The sequence below is a fragment of the Pipra filicauda genome, unplaced genomic scaffold (genome assembly GCF_003945595.2).
Source record: "Pipra filicauda isolate LSUMZ 115617 unplaced genomic scaffold, ASM394559v2 scaffold214_size1419223_pilon, whole genome shotgun sequence".
Taxonomy (NCBI): domain Eukaryota; kingdom Metazoa; phylum Chordata; class Aves; order Passeriformes; family Pipridae; genus Pipra; species Pipra filicauda.
In genome coordinates, this window is record NW_024104326.1 from 1,041,233 (window position 1) to 1,059,083 (window position 17,851).

The 17,851-nt window shown below is 37.9% G+C and overlaps 1 protein-coding gene across 3 annotated transcripts in view; it reads right to left on the reverse strand.

The window, feature by feature from the left end:
* Positions 1-17,851, reverse strand: part of WAPL (WAPL cohesin release factor) — a 138,680-nt gene that overhangs the window by 36,899 nt on the left and 83,930 nt on the right. For all 3 annotated transcript variants that reach the window (XM_039381154.1, XM_027734611.2, XM_027734610.2), the window contains 2 exons: positions 9,078-10,124; positions 3,238-3,353 (listed from right to left, as the gene is read on the reverse strand). In XM_039381154.1, the coding sequence (XP_039237088.1) occupies positions 3,238-3,353; positions 9,078-10,124 (1,163 nt within the window). The remainder of the gene's footprint in view (positions 1-3,237; positions 3,354-9,077; positions 10,125-17,851) is intronic.

Genomic DNA, 17,851 nt, shown 5'->3' on the forward strand with positions numbered 1-17,851 from the left:
AACACAAGAGAGTAGGAAAAAAAAATTAAGGTAGCTTACATTCATTAATAAACATTCAATTCTCATTGCATAAGTGAGTAGTTAAGGGAAATACACACATTTTAACTGAAATCTGGAGATAGACTAGTTCTCTTTATCTCACGCTTTGAAGCTGGTTTTTCTCCAGGTTCCTATTTAGAGACAGATATTTTGCATAAGACCACTGGAAACCATCCCAGAGTATTCCTACAAAATCTGATTCTCTTTATTTCCTGACTCCAGCTAAAATCTGTTTTGAGAGGAACAGGAGCAAGAAATCTCAGGAAGTAATTTTTATGGTCTCTATCTTCAAGTCTTTAGTCTGAGTAGATTTGGACCATAGCAGCTAAAAATTTCTTGTCTACCTTACAGGGCTTTGCCTGATAATAGAGAATTAGTTTCATCTGAAGAAGGGGAACTAAGCTGAAAGGGGCCAGCAGGTGGGTGTATCCAGAGCTCCCAAACTTACATGCTAGAGCAAGAGTCATCCAACCAGTTGAATTAAAACTGTAAACAGCTGCAAACAAACTTTTGCAGATGTTACTCACGTATGCTTCACACCCATCATTTGCAAGTCAAGTAATGCCAATATTTATGTACTGTAAGTACATAATTATGTTGCTATGGAACGTAACACTCCTCCTGTAACTCAGGCTCAGGATAAAGAGGTTTAATTCACTTAAAAGCACGGCCCTGGTTAAGGCTTTACATACCCATCATAATTTGTGGCTTCTCCAACGAGGCAGTGATTTCAGTGGGTCTCCTTACACTAAAAGCAGTGTCTAGAAACACTGTTATTCACTAAGTCAATAATGCCTGTAATATTTTATTACACATATGCTCAAAGTTTCAAGAACTGGACTTTGACACTAGAGGACAATGGTCAGGTTTCAAAAGCACAAACACGGGTGAGAGTCCTGCTGACCACAAAGTGGAAAAAATAGTTGAGCTTTCTGGATCTACTGAAATTTAAAAACCCCCCACTGTTGTTTCCTGATTAACAGAGCTGTTTACTTGGCAGCTCAGTGTGATGCAAAGTGTCACACCTCGAACATCACCACCTAGCAGAAAATAATTAATAAATACTGCATCTGCTAGTTCCTACCAAAAAAAAAATGGTGCTGAGACAGTGAAGAAGTTCCAGAGACTTTTTTTTTTTTTAGATCATTTAGTTATTATGGTCAGGTTAATACTTTTAGTTCCTTTTTTTTTTCATTCCCCAAATGAAAATTCCCTTAAGATACAACTGAGATTAAGAGTCTATATCTATAGTTTAGGAAGATAATTATAGCATCTCTAATTACCATCAGAAGAAGCTTTACAAGCTTTTTTAGTAACTCCATGTAACAGCCGTATGATTAGAGAACATTAAAGTTTAAAATCTGAATCTCAATTACATCACTTTCTACTTCTAGGTCCATTATATCACTAGAGGGTCAAAAAGGCTGTTTAATTCTCACCTTTCCCACTTGAATTCAGTTTATTCCCAACTGACAGTTTTCTAGAGTTGAACTAATTTTCTCTTTTATACATTGCTGTCTTTTTCCTCCCTGTAACTTCATGATACATGCATTCGAAATTAAGTAAAACCATTTTCACATAAACTCTCAAGTATTTAAAGAACAAAAATTAAAAAAGAAACACATGAAATGCTATTATAGAATAATATTTGAAGCATGTAAATATTTAAGTGCTAAAAAAATTTCTGTATTTACCAGAACACTCACAGCTGTTTTATGCTGTTAATATACAGCAAAAAAAGGTACTGTAAATTTACACTTCCTGTACTTTTGTCTCTCTGTCTACTATAACGTGTTCTCTGATAAGAAGATGGTTTTTAAAAAATGATTATTTAAATCAGCAGAAGCTGAGTAACTCTTATCTTCAAGAAATACTATTTCAGTTCTGAAAAGACTCTCCTCACTTTTCTGACTTCAAACTCTGGAGGCAAGAGCTTCCCATTCTGCCCAGTCACAAAGCAGCAAGTGACACTTCTTGTCCAAAGAGCATCACAACTGACAGGACCTCTGGTCATGTATCCTCCCACATGAAAATATTCCCTTGCATGTTTGGAGAAATAAAACAAATCCACATTTTTAAAGAAAAAATTATGTATCCGCATAGCTGGGGAGATAATAAATCTTCTGGTCCTGGAAGACCAAAAAACTTTAGAGTGATTTAATTATTAGAATTCCTTAGGAAAAATAACAAGGAAAATAAGTAAAAAAAGACCAAACAACTAAGGACTGTTGGACTGATGAACACATTCTGAACACATGCAGAAGAGAGTTTCTATAATAACATGCCACTGCTGGGTCTTGTAGAAACTGTGGAACTCGTAGGGAAAGGAGATACACAAGTTCATTTCCCTCTTTCTCTTACTACAGCAGTTCTGGATTGCCAGGATGGTGACACAGGTACTGTCTCCAGGTAATGGGAATGAGTTATGCAAAAAGCACTGGAAATGGCTGCCCTGGACAGCCAGGTCATAAAAGCTCCATTTAATGGAGATTACATGGATCCCCCTACTGCAAACTTTCTTTTAACAGTAAACACAATTTTTGCTGAATGTACATTTTTAAAAGCCTCAAAATACTGAGTAACCAGAATAATAGGTAAGATAAACCCCACCAAACATCAGTAAAATGAATAAGCTCTTTTTACAGTACAAGAGCATGAATTCATACTCAATACTACATAGTTTGGGAATACTGGGGTGGGATCAGGGATTATCTTTTTTTAACTGAAAGAAGATCTCAATATTCTACATGCTATAAGGCAGTTGCCCTTATAAAGACTACACCCACCAATGTCCAATTTGAAGCTTCCAGAAAAGTTCAGTTCTATAATATGATAGATGTTTCTCGGGAGAGCAAAGAGAAGAGATGCAAAAAATTCCCCACAAATGCCAACAAAATAAAACACACAGCATTTACTGATGCTTTGTTTTAAAAATCATCTACATCCAATCATCACAAAAAACATCTGGGTCCAAACTCTGGTGCTGTGCAACTGCAATGCAAATCTGAAAAGAGAAACTTCCAGTAACATATCCACAAATTTTGCACTTACAGGTTTTACTTCTCCAGAAATAATATTAAAAGCCAACAAATTATCTCGAGTGTAGATATAAACTGGGACAAAAGCCTGTTACATATATAAGAAGAAACATCAATACTGAAGAGCTTGTTAAAATAAGAACTCAGTATTAGTACTCACCCGCTTCGGCCCACTAAAAATCTTCCTGGTGTTTTCCTTAGATTTATCACCTTGTTTATTTGTGGATTTCTTATTGCCTTCAAGCACACCAGATGCATCCTCTGAAAACTCCAGATCTGTTAAAGGTAAATATAGACATGAAGTAACCACGTTGAAAGCTGTTGAACTGCTAAAGCACTTCTCATATCTGACAATTCCACATGTACAGCATCTGAAATTATATCATGAACAATCAGTCTTCAGCAAAAAAATCAGCTTTAAAGCCAAGCACAGTTCTGGCTGGAGCTCAGGTTTACTGACTGGACTGTCACAGCACATAGAGGCATGACAAGGTACACAGCCACAGCCACCTCCTGCCCACTGGGGAAGCTTCAAGCTACTCCTTCCCATTCCATACTCCTGGGAATCCCAGGTTACCTTTTACATGCGCTTACTTATGGCTTACTGACTAAACTCTGAGCAGCAGGTGAATAAAACAGTAGGCTGGGTTCTTCAGAAGTATGAGATTAAGAGATTTAGGAGAACACTTCACACTACAATTACAGCACTGAAGAATTGATCCTACTTCATTTCTCACAAAGGCAACCTGTTTGTATTTGCTTATTCTGTGTTAAGCAGAAAAAACTCTGGTCATCAGCTCAGGAAGGAGTCAGCTAGAAGGGACTGCTGACATGGCCTTTCAATGCATTCAATACCTGCCTTACCAGTAATTCCAGTACTCAGTCTTGGACTGTAAATCTGCAATTCACTCATCTAATTATATTTTTCTCCTTATTTTCTCTTTAAACTTGTGTTGTATTTGAAGCTTTATCCGTTGGAGACAAGGGAAAGGGTTTACTTGGCACAAACCAAGATGGAAATCAAGACAGGCACACAGACACTGCTTCATCTGATAAACTGTTTAGCAAATGGATCTATTGCAGAGAAGCTGGTGCTATTTGAAAACTGCACTGCCAAAATCCAAGCAGGTTGGATTGGTTACTCTAATCCCAAGTGCACCCACATCCACTAAGCAGGATTGGCCAAGCACCTGTGTAAGAAGGGAAGCAAAGGCAAATCAGGCAAGCAAATTTCTAATGGCACTCTCAAGGATACATTACTTATGTCCTTCAGACAAGTTTTCTTAAAGTAAGGCCCAGAAGTTTCTGAAAAAATTCCAACAAGCCTGGCAGCACCAGGGCAGGCAGAATGCTCTACTGCAAGGCACCCACTGGAATCAGCCTCTGGCATCCCAGCCCACTGGTTTTCAGTTTAGTTGTGTGATAAGAACACATGTGAGTTGTCCCTCTGAAAATAACTGACTTTAAAATAACTGACTTTAAAACCCACTCTGAAAATAACTGACTTTTATCTTTTTTTGATAAAATTAGGGAAAATATTACAGATCAATTTTCATTAACTTACATAAAGCAAATCTGCTTCCAAATCTATATAAAAAGTCAACTTAGTCCTTGCTGGAACTTGCCAATTTAAGGAGTACAATCAAAATGCTTTGATACATATCCTTGCAAATCCTGAAATACTTCTAAAGAAGTCAGGTACTGAATTTAATTCCCAGAGGAAGCCAAACCAACAGAACTGGACCTTCCTATTGTAGATTAAAAGCTGAAAAGTAACTTGACTGCAGCAATTACAAACATGCAAGTCACTCTAGAAATGCAAGATGTGTTTCACCAAATCAGCTCAGTAATTTGTGTCCTGTGCTAAGACTTGGAGCTGGTATTGTCTTCAATAATGATTAATAGAGCTCTGGATCAAGTAAGTCACAAATTTTTAAGTCATTTTAAGTTTGTTTTTTTTGAATTCTACTCTTATTTAAGGAAACTTTTTGATAAAAACGTTTCAACTCCTACTTGCGATAGGATAATTCTGATTTTTCTGATGCTGCTAGCACATCAAACACTTACTAGCTTTGTAAGATCATCTGGAATGCTTTTATTTCAGCAGTGCTTTTGGAAGCCTTCTAGGTACCCTAAAAGCACTCTGCATACGTTATCATAGCAGACTTTCAAACCTACACTAAACAGGGTTTGGAGAAGTGTTTTGTTAACATTTACTGAGTGAGGCAAACACATGAATTATTTGGTAAGCAGTGACCCTTGTTTTCCACTAGCTCTCTCCTGTATGGGCTTTTTTTGCCCCCTCACGGAGAAGTTAGGCATATTGACCATTTTCTCCATATGGGAGCAGGTAAGGTCTTTGCTCCTCTACCCAACCATTTTCAAGGCATTTAAAATCTTCGAGATAATTTGCCTGTCTTGGCTAGAATTGGAAAGATGTTCAAAGATCAGCTAAGAAGGCAACAGCCACAGGAAATTTCCTGGGGAACAAAAACATAGTTTTGTTTTAGTGTCTCAGAGTAATTCTGCAGAAGGTTTTGAAGTCCAAACAGGACTCTGCCTTGGAGGACTTTGAAGTAGTTTTAACTGGCTTAAAATATTTACCCAATTAAGGTGATTCGGTTTTTGAGAAGATGCAAAGGAATTAAAAAAAGAATAGGGCAAGTTGGCTCAGCAGAAATGAACCCAGTGCTAGATACTGATATACAAAGTTATATTATCCAAAAGGATTACAGGAATCCCATCTTGATCACTGAAAGTAAAAATGAATGCATGACACAAAGGTTAAGCTGTATATCAGAACTGATTTACAAAGCAAAAGACTAGGCTGCAGTACAGATTTCTCCTGGATACAACTCCCCATTGATTACTACAGTCAAGTCAGGCATTTTCTTCTGGTATTAAAAGCTCCTCTTCACTGCAGTCATCCCGTGCTCTGGCTACTGAGATGACAGGGAGTGTTTCAGATCTAGGAAAGTCTCACCAGCACTTTTAGCCCCTGGCATTCTGGCAGAATACAGCTGGGAAGCTCACGAGTCAAAGGGGCTTTTGCTGCACTGGGCTGCTGCACTGACTAATGAGACAATTTTAGGTTACAAGGGCAAAATAAAAAATAAACTTAAACTAGAACTCAAAGCTTCGGGAAAAATCTAAGGCTAATAAAGTTATGAAGTATTTTCATTAAAAAGAAAAGCTTGTGAACAGCATCTAGAAATTTAAAATCTGAAGCTTTTTTTCTTTATTTTTTCCCCCTTTTTTTTTTTTGAGTTGGGGGTTTTATTTGTTTGGCTTTTTTTGAAGATTTTTAACCACTTCAGCAGGAAGCCTATCATAAAGTGAGCAACAGAAAAGACATTTCAGTGAAAGACAGTCTAACTAAAATTGAAGTTATCTATTTTGTATTTTTTCCTGCACTAACAACATTGTCCCTGTAGTCTTTGTACCTTCTTAAATTTCATTTGTAGAAACATTTAAATACGTATTGTTAAACTTACTTTCCCTCAACTGTGAACTACTAGACTGGAAGGAATAGTCCATTTCCTGTTCTATTGCAAAATCTTAATAAGATATTGTAAACTAAGATTCTGAAATATGTTTCATAAAAACAGACCAAATCAGTATTATGGCAAAGTAGGACTGAACAGAGAGCAGAGAAAGCAGCAGGTTTCTTGCAGAACTGATTATGCCGTGTAACATTCCCTATGCACGGAACACCAAAATCAGTCTTAGGAATTCCTGGGAATGAAATTCAGAGAGGCAATCTGGCATCTCACCTGTCACACTGGAACAGGAACACTGCATTTTTATCTGTGCATTTGTTCATTAGCACAAAAAAAGAACAGCACATGCAGAACTCAGGTGACATTAGCAACTCTCAGTACTGTTTGTCATTTCAGGGAAGTTTTATCATGCAAGATGTTCTGAAGGCTTTTTCTGAGGCTTGGAGTCAAAGCTGGCATTTTTCATGGACACAGAAGTCCCTTTTTTCGGTATGTAAAGATGATACCTCAGAGCAATGTCACTTCTACTGCACCTTCAGGCTTAGATCCGGAAGTCCAGAATTCTCAGACTCAGCATCACTATATTTAAGTACCTTAATATAAGGTTGTTCTGAGTGATCATGATGCTCAAAATTTGCCAAGGTCTGAGAGAAGACAGCATGAACTTTATCAAGGAGTCCTACCAATTTTAGGGCAGCATCAGACTCCCTGTTTTCAAAATCTGTACTACAGGACATCACCCTTACAAACTTCAGAAGAAAAACTGCAAGTCAAATCCCACCTGGCTACAGCAGTGCAAAAGAGGAATCAAATGAGCAAAGGAGATGCAAAATAAAGGGGAAGCATCTCTCAGCAGAGGCACTGAGAGGTAGCTCTTACCTGAGAAGTGGAGAAGTGTATTAAGAACTAACAAAACATAAATTTACATCTACCTGGGCCATGGAAATCTCTTAGGAAAATATTGCAGAGAAATAATCTATGATACCTCAGAGTATAAAGGCCTGCTTGGTAAATGTAGTGCTAAATGTAAACTGTAGATATTTTGAGACTCCTGAGGACAGCAGCTGAAAGGATTATTTGATGGGTCAGCATCTCAACTGCATTAACTGTAGAAGCAATTTTTTCCCATGGAATAAATGGCTGAACAAAGACTCATCAGAGACAGGGACTCAGAGTATTTCTTAAGTGGCCCTGTAAGTTAAGCTCATTTTCCAAAGAGGCTGGAATGTGTCTCATCAGAAGTAAAATTTATGAAAACAAATCAAGGTCTTTTTTGTTAAAAACACAATCGTTTCATAGAACATCAGTATCCATTTGTTCCTTTTCAAATCTAACAAAAACCCTAGCAGTGACATTTACCTTTGAATAAAAGGCTTACAAAAAATTCTAGTTTTAGAAACAGCTATAATTAGAACAGAGAAATGAACATTTTTTCCTTATGAAATTTTATTTCTGGATTATATTAGCAGAAGCTATTTGTAGGAAAAAAACCCTCCAACATTTGCAAGGCTAGATTTGAGTTCCCCCTCTCCCCATCACAATGAAACACATCTTGCCAAAGTCTTAAAAATGTAACCACTTCAGTGAATGGATGAAAACTTCTTATGCTTCATGCTCCAAAATGGAGGCCCAAAAAGTTCCACAGAACAGTGGCAGTGTTTTGAAATACTTACTCCAACATGCATGATTCTTTGGCATAGGACTTTTTCAAAACAAAAAACCTAAAAGCAACCTTTCACCAAAGTTATTCATTTTGTTCTTCACCAACACACCTCAACCTTGACCTGAGTCATTACTCAGCACCCAACTGACCACCAAGCAAGTCTAATTTTTCAAAGGATCTCAAACACCAGAACTTGCTCAGCAAATGCCACGTGCACAGTTTGACTCACGTATGTGTGCGAGTACAAACACACACACACAGTCTGTGCACAACAGGGAGATACCTAAAAACTGAACACAGGAGCAGAAACACATGAATATGCAGAGGCTCTCCCAAAGCCAGTTATCTCACTGGCACTCCATGGGTCCCCACGGCCTCTGCAGAGCTGTGCACCCTCAGATAAGATGGAACTCCAGAAAGGTCCCAACTGCCTACAAACACATGCAAAAGCACAAAGAGATACTTCACACCTCCTCAGAGTTACTTAAATGTCTGCACTCAGCTCCATAATTCTGGGTTGATGTGGAGCTTCTGTGGGAAGATATCTGCCTTCCAGGCATAGGCACTGTACGCTCAACACACCAATAAGGTAAGAATCTTCTGTTCAAAAAGAAAAAAAAAAACTACCTCTGGCAAGAGATCAAGGGGTATAAAGCATACTTCAAGACAGATATGAAACACCAGACAGGCCCATAGCAGAAATAAGTGAATTTAACTGTTAGATTTCCAAATAGTGCTATTGCTCAACCAACTCCTAAGTACACTGCAAACAGAACAAAACATTAAGGTCAATTAAAATTAAATGTTAAATATGTATTCCAGAAGAGTTCTACTTACCTGCATTAGTACTGAGCTGGCTGTCCTGGGAACAGTTTTCATTGCCCTCAGAGGTTGACTGTAGTGAAGAAGATGGTACAGTTCTACTTCGTTTTTTGTTAGCCTTCCTTTCTGCTACCTGCCACTCTTCATCTTCGTCCTCGCTTTCACTTAAGTCATCAAACCCAAAGTACTTGATTTTGTAATTGGAACTCCCAGAACTTCTAGAGGCGCCTTCATCTCCCCCTCCCTCGTCTTGATCATCAAACCCAAAAAACTCTAATTTGACATCCTTTTTGGATTTGGTATTGCTGGGTCGGAACCTGGTCGTGGTTTTTGTGGTGGCCATGTCTGCTTTTTTCCTCAAGCGTCCAGCTTCTCCCAGGTCAGTCGGGGCTGCCGTGGTGAACTCGTCGATGCGCTCCATGGTATCCTGGATGGTAACGTTACAAACTGACAAGCAAGATGGATGGAGAACAGTGTAGTCTCTAGTCCGTCCCACCGTCCCTCTAAAACTGGTCCCACTACTCAAAGAAACTTTTTTTCCTGGGTTCAGACCATCGTTATTTGACTCATTGTTTGCTTTGGATAAAGACTGACTAGCGCCATCCATCAGCTTGTCAAAATTCGTTGCCCCCTGCAGTTTTGCTTTGTTGGATCGACAATATGTCCTACAGTTGCTTGGCCTAGGAATAGTTTGCACAAGTTCTTCACTAATGGCTTCCTTTGGATTTTCACTGTCTTCTTTATCACCCTCCTCATCCTTGCTCTTCATCTCTGAGAGATGTTCATTGTCAAAAGCTAATATATACTCTCCAGTTCTGGTGTCTTCGCTTTCATCCTCCCAGTCGTACAAGTGAGTTCTTAATGGCCCCTTGGTCTGAGATGTTTCTGATGGAGAGTCTGCTGTTTTCCCCAGGTGGGAGTCCCAAGAATCAGTCAAGTCCTTGGCTTCAATGTTGCATCCAGAAGGGTCTGTAGTCTCAGCATTGGTTTTGTTACTGTCTTCGGCATTCCCATAGATAAAATGACTGTTCTCATTATCTTCATTCAAATTCTGGATTTTATCTACAAGAAAAGATAAACTTATCACTAAAACGCAATTGCAAAAAATAGTCACTTGTGGGCAACTTTGAAAAAGTCACAATATAACAACAAATATTCAGTGATCAATGACAAAAAAACATTAAAAAGGTTTTTATCCATCTGGTTTATACTTTTTAAGCCCTCCAGTTGAAAGTTTTTATTATAATAAAGTCTTCTCATAATTTCTAGCAAATAAATCCTCTAAACAAGTGTCACTTTGAGAACATGCACATCATGAAAAAGACAGCAGTAAACCCTAAATATAACCACTTATCTTCCTAGACAAACCACACAAAAAAAGAACGTCTGCAGTGAAACTTTCAAAGAAGATTATTACCAATGTTTCACACACAAGTGATTTACAGGGAATAATTAGAGATAAAGAACAACTGCAATGCATTTTTTCATTACGTTAGAAAATAATTTCCTTCCTGCACACAGGTTATAAGACTGTTTTATTTCATTCTTATGTGAACATACTCCCCCAAAATCCTTATTTACAACAAATTATTTCAACTACACTTGTGTTTCAAATGAAAGTTTCACAATACATAGATTTTAGTGTCTGATTTGCTTCAGACGAACTGTAAGTGCTTTTAACTTTTACGTAGAACTTGAAAAAACAGGTACTGTCATTAGAAACACAAAACATCCATGAATCAATGACTTAGCTACGTTTGCATATTCACACAAACTCTGAAATGCAGGTTCTTAAAATCAATTTCTGCTTCTCTGAAGAAAAGCTGCTGCCAAAAATTAGTCTTCTCCAACCTTACACTGTCCAAGCGAGCAAATTCCTCTGTAAGAAGTCAGTTTGTGTACACTGTTTCCAGCCAACCAGCATCCACACAACAGTAATGCCGGTACTAAGTCTTTCACCTGTTGTCCCCCTAAACTGGTAGGGAAACCATTCCCTTTGTTTTCCCAGAATACCAACAAAAGCTCAGTGGATTTGGTGACAGTTTCATGATGACTGCACCTGCCCTGCTCTGCTGTTGACCTCACACACACACTAAACAATACAAGTGTGTTATTTTCCAGAAACAAGGATTTCTTGGGAATTTGTGAGACAGTCTCACCAGACACCAGCACCAAGGTGTCTGCCCTTTCCAACCCTCCTGATGAGGGAAGTGAGCATCAGCACCAGCCCAGGGACTTTTGCTCATTTGTTCTCAAACTAAAACAGCATCATCTCCAAGCCCTCTTTGCAAATACGGTTCATGGAAGAACTTTAGGGTACAAGTTGAAAATTCCAGGAAAAGAAATGACTACCAAATCCAGTTTTGCAGGATATTGGTTCAATCCTAGACAAAATTCCTCGGGGAGCCAGGACAAGTAGTATTTCACAAATGGCATCTAAGTTTCCTGAGAATTCAGCTGAGGTCTCTCACAGAAGAACACATACTCAGCTAGAAATAAAAAAAGCTCTTCACAGAATATATGAAATGCAAAACTACATTTCTTAAAGAGCAAGGAAACCTATCCCTGTCATCTCAGTGATGGAATCTTGGTTAGCCTTTTTCAGTATCAACACGTTATACAAGAAATCTTATTATTCCCATTTCAATCTGATACTTGTGATAATTGAAGAGGCCCAACCAAAATGAATTTCTTTATCAAGCAGTGAGTTTGACAGTGTACCTCTTCCCCCATCTGTTTAATGTTATTGTGCAGCTGAAGACTACCACAACACTTACGCATGAAAAACAGCAAATTCAATTAAAATAATTTTCAGAACTTTCTGTTCCATATCTGAGTGCATATTTACTTCAGTTAATAATGTCTAAGCAACACTAAGTACATTTAAAATATGGCTGCCTTGGCTCACTAAACAATACTGAATTGTTAGGAAGAAGTGTCAGTATGTGCATCTGGGAAAGGAATAGTTTTCCCATCCTAAGAAAGTCTAGGATCATAAAAGAGCTGCATTTCATACCAGGACCAAAACAAATCTCATCTTCCCAGGAAAGGAATAGATTATACATGTATGTATGTGCATTACAACAACCCAAGGGTCAAACAATTCAGGAATCTGTTTTGAGATGAAAAAACCTGAAGTTTTATTTTACGTTGTCTTCAGTTGAATCATTATGATCTCAGGTGCAGTCTGTACTCTCAAGCAGGAAACATGATCAACACATCGAGTCTGGAAAACTGACTGAAGAAGCTGATACACATCAATAGCATTGATAAAAAATTAATGGAAAAAATTATCAAGGAATCTGCTTCCAAAGAAATGCTAATCAATTATTCTGAAAAAGTTTAGCCTATTGGGTTTTTTACACTGCTACTAGCAGATCACAAAAATCATGATTACTCTACAATACATAATTTCACATATGTTCTCTTAAAATTCCAGGGTTTTTATCTTGCAAAAAGCAAAGATATTCAGGGAGTGCATATTTAACTCTTTCACTTAAGATCAGTTCATCTAAAACACTCCCTAAATTCTTCTGTCTGTTCACCAGCTCTCACACAGTCTTCAGCAGTTGAAGCCACTTTGTTTCTGCAGTCCCTTGCCAGGAAGTTACTCTGTCAGTAGCCAAGGGCTAAAGCCATCATCTACTAGGTCATTGCAAGAAAGAGGATTCTTATGACATTTATATCAACTAATATGATGCTTTTATTTTAAAAAGTTTTTTCAAGATGCATTGGATATTTCACCAAGTAATCATAAAGTCAAACAGATAATCTTTTCATTAAGAGTGAATTTTAGTTAATTTTGATCATGTAGTTACATACACACAAAAACTACTGCACAAGTTGTTCTAGAACAATTTAAAATTAGCCCAGTATTTGTAGGAAAAGCAACAAGGCAAGCAACACAACCCCATCTAGTCGTCTGTGACCTATTAAGGGAGCAAAAAATTCTACTCTTATTGCAGCAGCCTCATTTGGACAAACTGAAGCCTCAGTTAAGAGGTGCATCATGACAAGAACAATCCCACTTCCCATCTATTTTCTTCGCTTCGATTTTTTTTGTACTTGCTGTACTGAGGTTGTTCCATTTTTCTTCCCAGAGTGGCTCCTATTCTCATCTCCAATTTCACACCTGCCCAACCCACCTTGCCCTTCTTCTCATGCTTGTTCCCAACAACCCAAAAACAAAACCAAGGAACCTGAGCCAGCTGTTCATTCCTCAGTGCCAGTCTCCACCAGCTCTGTGAAAACCACCAAAAATGCAGAGGCACTTCAAGGCATTAGTACACCTGAAGATGAATAAAATCTCATCAGACTGGGTTAAGGCAGTAGCACCACACATCTAAGCTCTTCCAGCCTGGAATTCTTTGTTTCTCTTCATCTGTAAACGTGAGATCACTTTCTCAAGTCAGCTCAGTTGACTAATAACTAACAAATCCATTCTCTTCCAGTCAAATGGCCTTATTGATGCTTGGTTTACTACACTCCCGAGGAATGATGTGAAGAGGCAAACACCACTAACAACTCTTTGTGTACTCAGCAGGACTCCTGATGCCTTTGTATAAGCCACACAACATTCTGAGGATGTGCAGGAGCAACCTGGAACCCTGAGTTGTCTGAGAAGACTCCACAAGCACCAACGAAGTGTTGCATCTCATTTTTCACTTTCAGTTAGTAATTTAATACAGCAGACCAGGTTACTCTTAAACAGCAAATAAGTGGCAGTTAACCTCCCCCTTCATCGTGAGGCATCAAAATTTTAAAAACACACAGTACTTCACAAGTCTTACTAACTGCACCAGGGAGATTTTTCCATCTCCCATAATAAGCAAGGCTGATGGAAAACGTAACTACTAAAGTGTTTAGTGCACACCAGGTAGAAACTTTGGCTTTAAAACTGGATCATCATGATGCATTAGTGGCAAACTAAGCAGTGACATTTAGAGGAATACTTCCTCAAAGGATATTTTGTCAAGCCACTGTTCTCATCTCATCAGTGGGTCAATAGCTGTCAGACTGAAGCTTCTACACTAGAAATTACTGCAAATTACTTGCTAATTGCCCAAAGGTGTACAATAACAGCAATTCCAATAGCCTTGATTTTAAAAATTACAGCATTTACTAATAGTAACTACTGCAGCAGAAGCTAGCATGACTGTAGGAAGCATATGAAAAAATGAACTAATGGTGAATTATTAGATGTTCTGTAGTCCAAGAGAGGCATGTAACTTCTCCTCCCATTTTTAACTGCAATTAGGCTCTTTTGGGGCTCAAATAACAGAAGGAGTCTCCCAAGTAATTTCAATTCAGTGACAGCACACAACTTTCCCTCTACCCTGCCCAGGTACAAGCCCAATATCCCCAGGACCCATAACAATGTTCTGTGGTAATCATGATTTGTTTTCTGTTTAAATCTCTAAAACTTAATTACCAGAGTATAAGAAAACCAATCCAAAGGACTGACAGGTCTAAATGGAACACAAACTGATAAACACTCCCATACCTCTTGCTTGATTTTATGCTCTAGTTTATGTCACCCAACAAGACAGAGATGTCTTTAGTATTGCTGATGAATTAAAAGAAAAAAACCAAACAAGTGAAACTTCTACCTCTTCCCACCAAATACAAGATGTTTTCACACACACAAAGATGCATATTACCAAACTTGTAAAGCTATATTTATGTGATTATGATGACTACTGTTCCAAGTAACCTTTATAAAATGACCACTAGAGACAAAATCTCAAGTCCAGACAAGGCAAGACATTTGATTCATTCAAGATAACAGACTTTATGCTCCTCTACATATATGAAAACATTCAAACAGCAGGAATGTAATATAGTTGTCAAAATCCCACTGCTTTTTCAGTAATAAACCTTTAAACATTTGAAAAATATTCATCTAGACCTGTATTAATTAGACTAGATGGATAGAACTTTTTTTAAAAAATAGATACTTAATATAAGCACTCACTTTAGATGGAACAAATGCTATTCTATACATCCAACAAAAACAGTAAATGCCTTGTGACTACCACAGTGGTACTACCTCCTTCCTGTTCATTTTTAAGATAATGCACAAAATGAAGAATGCAATTCCAGACTGTAAAAAAACCACACCTCCTTTTAAAAAAGAGAAATTAATTTTTTTTTAGAGATGAGACACCTACATGCTTCAGCTTGACATCTCTGACAATTCTGACATTAAAATGTCTCACATTTCAACTTCATTTTTCTTTAATTACCTGTAACACATCTCACCCTTTTTTTAAAAGGTTTTCCTTAAGAAAAAATGCCTGAAAAGGTGTTCCCAAATAGCCCTCGGAAACAGTACTATTTCTTCTTTGTACTACACGAGAAAAAGAAGGAATATCTCCCCACCCACAAAACATTTAGTTTGATCACAGTAATAATAAAATACATCATATAATTACAGACTTGTTGAGATGGTGGAATGCCTAAAAATTGCAAAACTTTCAGGAACTGACAGAGTGAAAAGAACTACCTTTCCCCCCACCCCCATAATTTTATTCCATAAAACAAGCACGTAACAGGGCAAGGACAGGGGACTGTGGACAGGACAGGAGCTTAACAGGTTGCACAAGAGGTCCCAGCAGCCTGAAGTGTTTTTCCAGGATTTGTGACACAGCTTGTCAGAGTTGCTCTGTTTTGTCAAACTAACGCTACTTACCTTTTTGCCTGGACAACTTCACAGGTTCCTCAGAGAATTTTTTTAGACAGCTCCACCTGGTATACTCTATTATCATGACTGATGACACACTAGTATATTTACAGTAATGAAACCTTTTGTTTTCCCAGGTAAGTATTTTTGTCCAAGTTGCACCTATGGTCTTACAGATGCCTTTCACAGATGGAATAACTATCATTACTATTTCATTATTCTCTCTAATCTCGCTTAAAACTCTCCTACAACACTTTTTAACATTGTTTCACATCTGCATCTAACTATGTTCATAATACAAATTATAATGTGACTCTACAGATACCAGTATTATATAAAACCCCAACATATCATGCAGTACAGTACCAATGCACACCCCAACTTGCAAAATCCACAACTCTCTCAAATAACAGACAAACTGCAGTTTCAGTAAACAACGCTAAAACCCCTGTCTACAGAAAGAAGACCTTTGTCCTCCAGCAAAGAATGAAGCTTTGAAAAACTCTACAACACCTCAACCAAGACTATCTGGTGTCAGAAATCTAAAAATAAAATGGTCATGAAGAGACAGAAATTATACAAACAAATGCAATGGTCAGAAGAGCTGCTACACCTTGGAGCACAAGAGCTGTCAGAGCCTGAACCAGCCATATCACGTGTTCACCTTTGATGGAAAGTCCAAACATGTTCTTCCTACTGGGAGCTCACAAGGGCATCTGTTGCTCAGAGCAGCAGGAGAAAGCTGATCCAGGCAGTTAACTACTGCTAAGTGTTATGGACAACACAGTGTGCTGGCACATGGCAAAAACACTTGTTTTCACCAACTTTTCTAGGGTGAGCCTCTATGAAAAAAATTCAAGTATATTATAACATAGCAGCACTAAGAACTGTCAAAACAGATGTATACTTAGCCTAAGTCAGTCTGAATTCAGACAGTAGTCATAAATATGTTGAAACTCTTTACTGAACACAGGAGCAGTTCCTTAAAAGAAAATATAAGCTAAGTTTGAATTTGAAGAACATTTTCCATACAGTTAATAAAATCTCAGCAGTTTGAACCCAAAATGGCTTCCTTACCAAAGGGTTTCTGCTCTCCTGCAGCTTTGGCCCACTTGAGAGGTATGCAGGTTAACAGGGTTTGTTTGTTTTCTACAAGCACCAACCGTTCTGAATGCAAAGTTATTTCAACTTTTTAAACATCCAAGTTAAGCAGCAGTCAAAAGGATGATCTTTTAAAAACTAACTGTTCGTTTTACAAGTCCATAAAGAAAGAATGATTGTAAAAGTATGTAAAGCAAAATTCACTTCTGTATGGGAAAGAGGAGGTATAGATTTAGGGGAAGGAAGTTTCATGTGCTCTGTGCATGGACATACATAGTATGATTTTCCCTGTCTTTAGAAGAAATATGTTGCAGATATCAGATTCCTTCCTAAATGCTGGGGTCTTTTTTCTGTATTGCTATTTTAGCAAACCAGTATAAACACTGGGATTTAAAGAGAATTTCAATCATTTCAGACTTTTGAAAAACACCCCAGGAAAAACCAACAAGCCACCATCAAAGAAATATCAGACAAAAAACAATAAAAATTTGAGAACAATTATAACACCAGTTTAAACTTGGGCTACTGACACAGTACAACAATTCTATCTGTAAGGGGAAAAGGGATATCTTCAAAAAGGGAAAACATAACAAAAACACAACTAAAGAAGAGAAGACTTGCTATCTACATACCCATCATAACTACTACCATCCAAACAAACCTCACAACACTGAAATTCTACGGGCATACATATTTTCTGGCAGACCTTTCCCCCTCTCTCCTATCAGTTCCTTAATGCTTTGACCCAGCCAGAGGACAGCTGCAGTTCTTTTTAATCATGGTTGCGCCAGCTGTCTCCTAAGACAGCCAAATGCTCAAGACCTCGTTCAGTTTTCCCCAACTTTTTGTTCCATTTTTGGACAGAAAAATGACTAAACTGAAATTCTTCCTCAAGAAATAAATAACTTGAACTCAACAACTCTGCAGAGGAAGAAAGATAATATTACTCTGACCTAACTATTATCTTAAATGTCCATGTCACCGTTAAACACAAAATAGAAGCTCC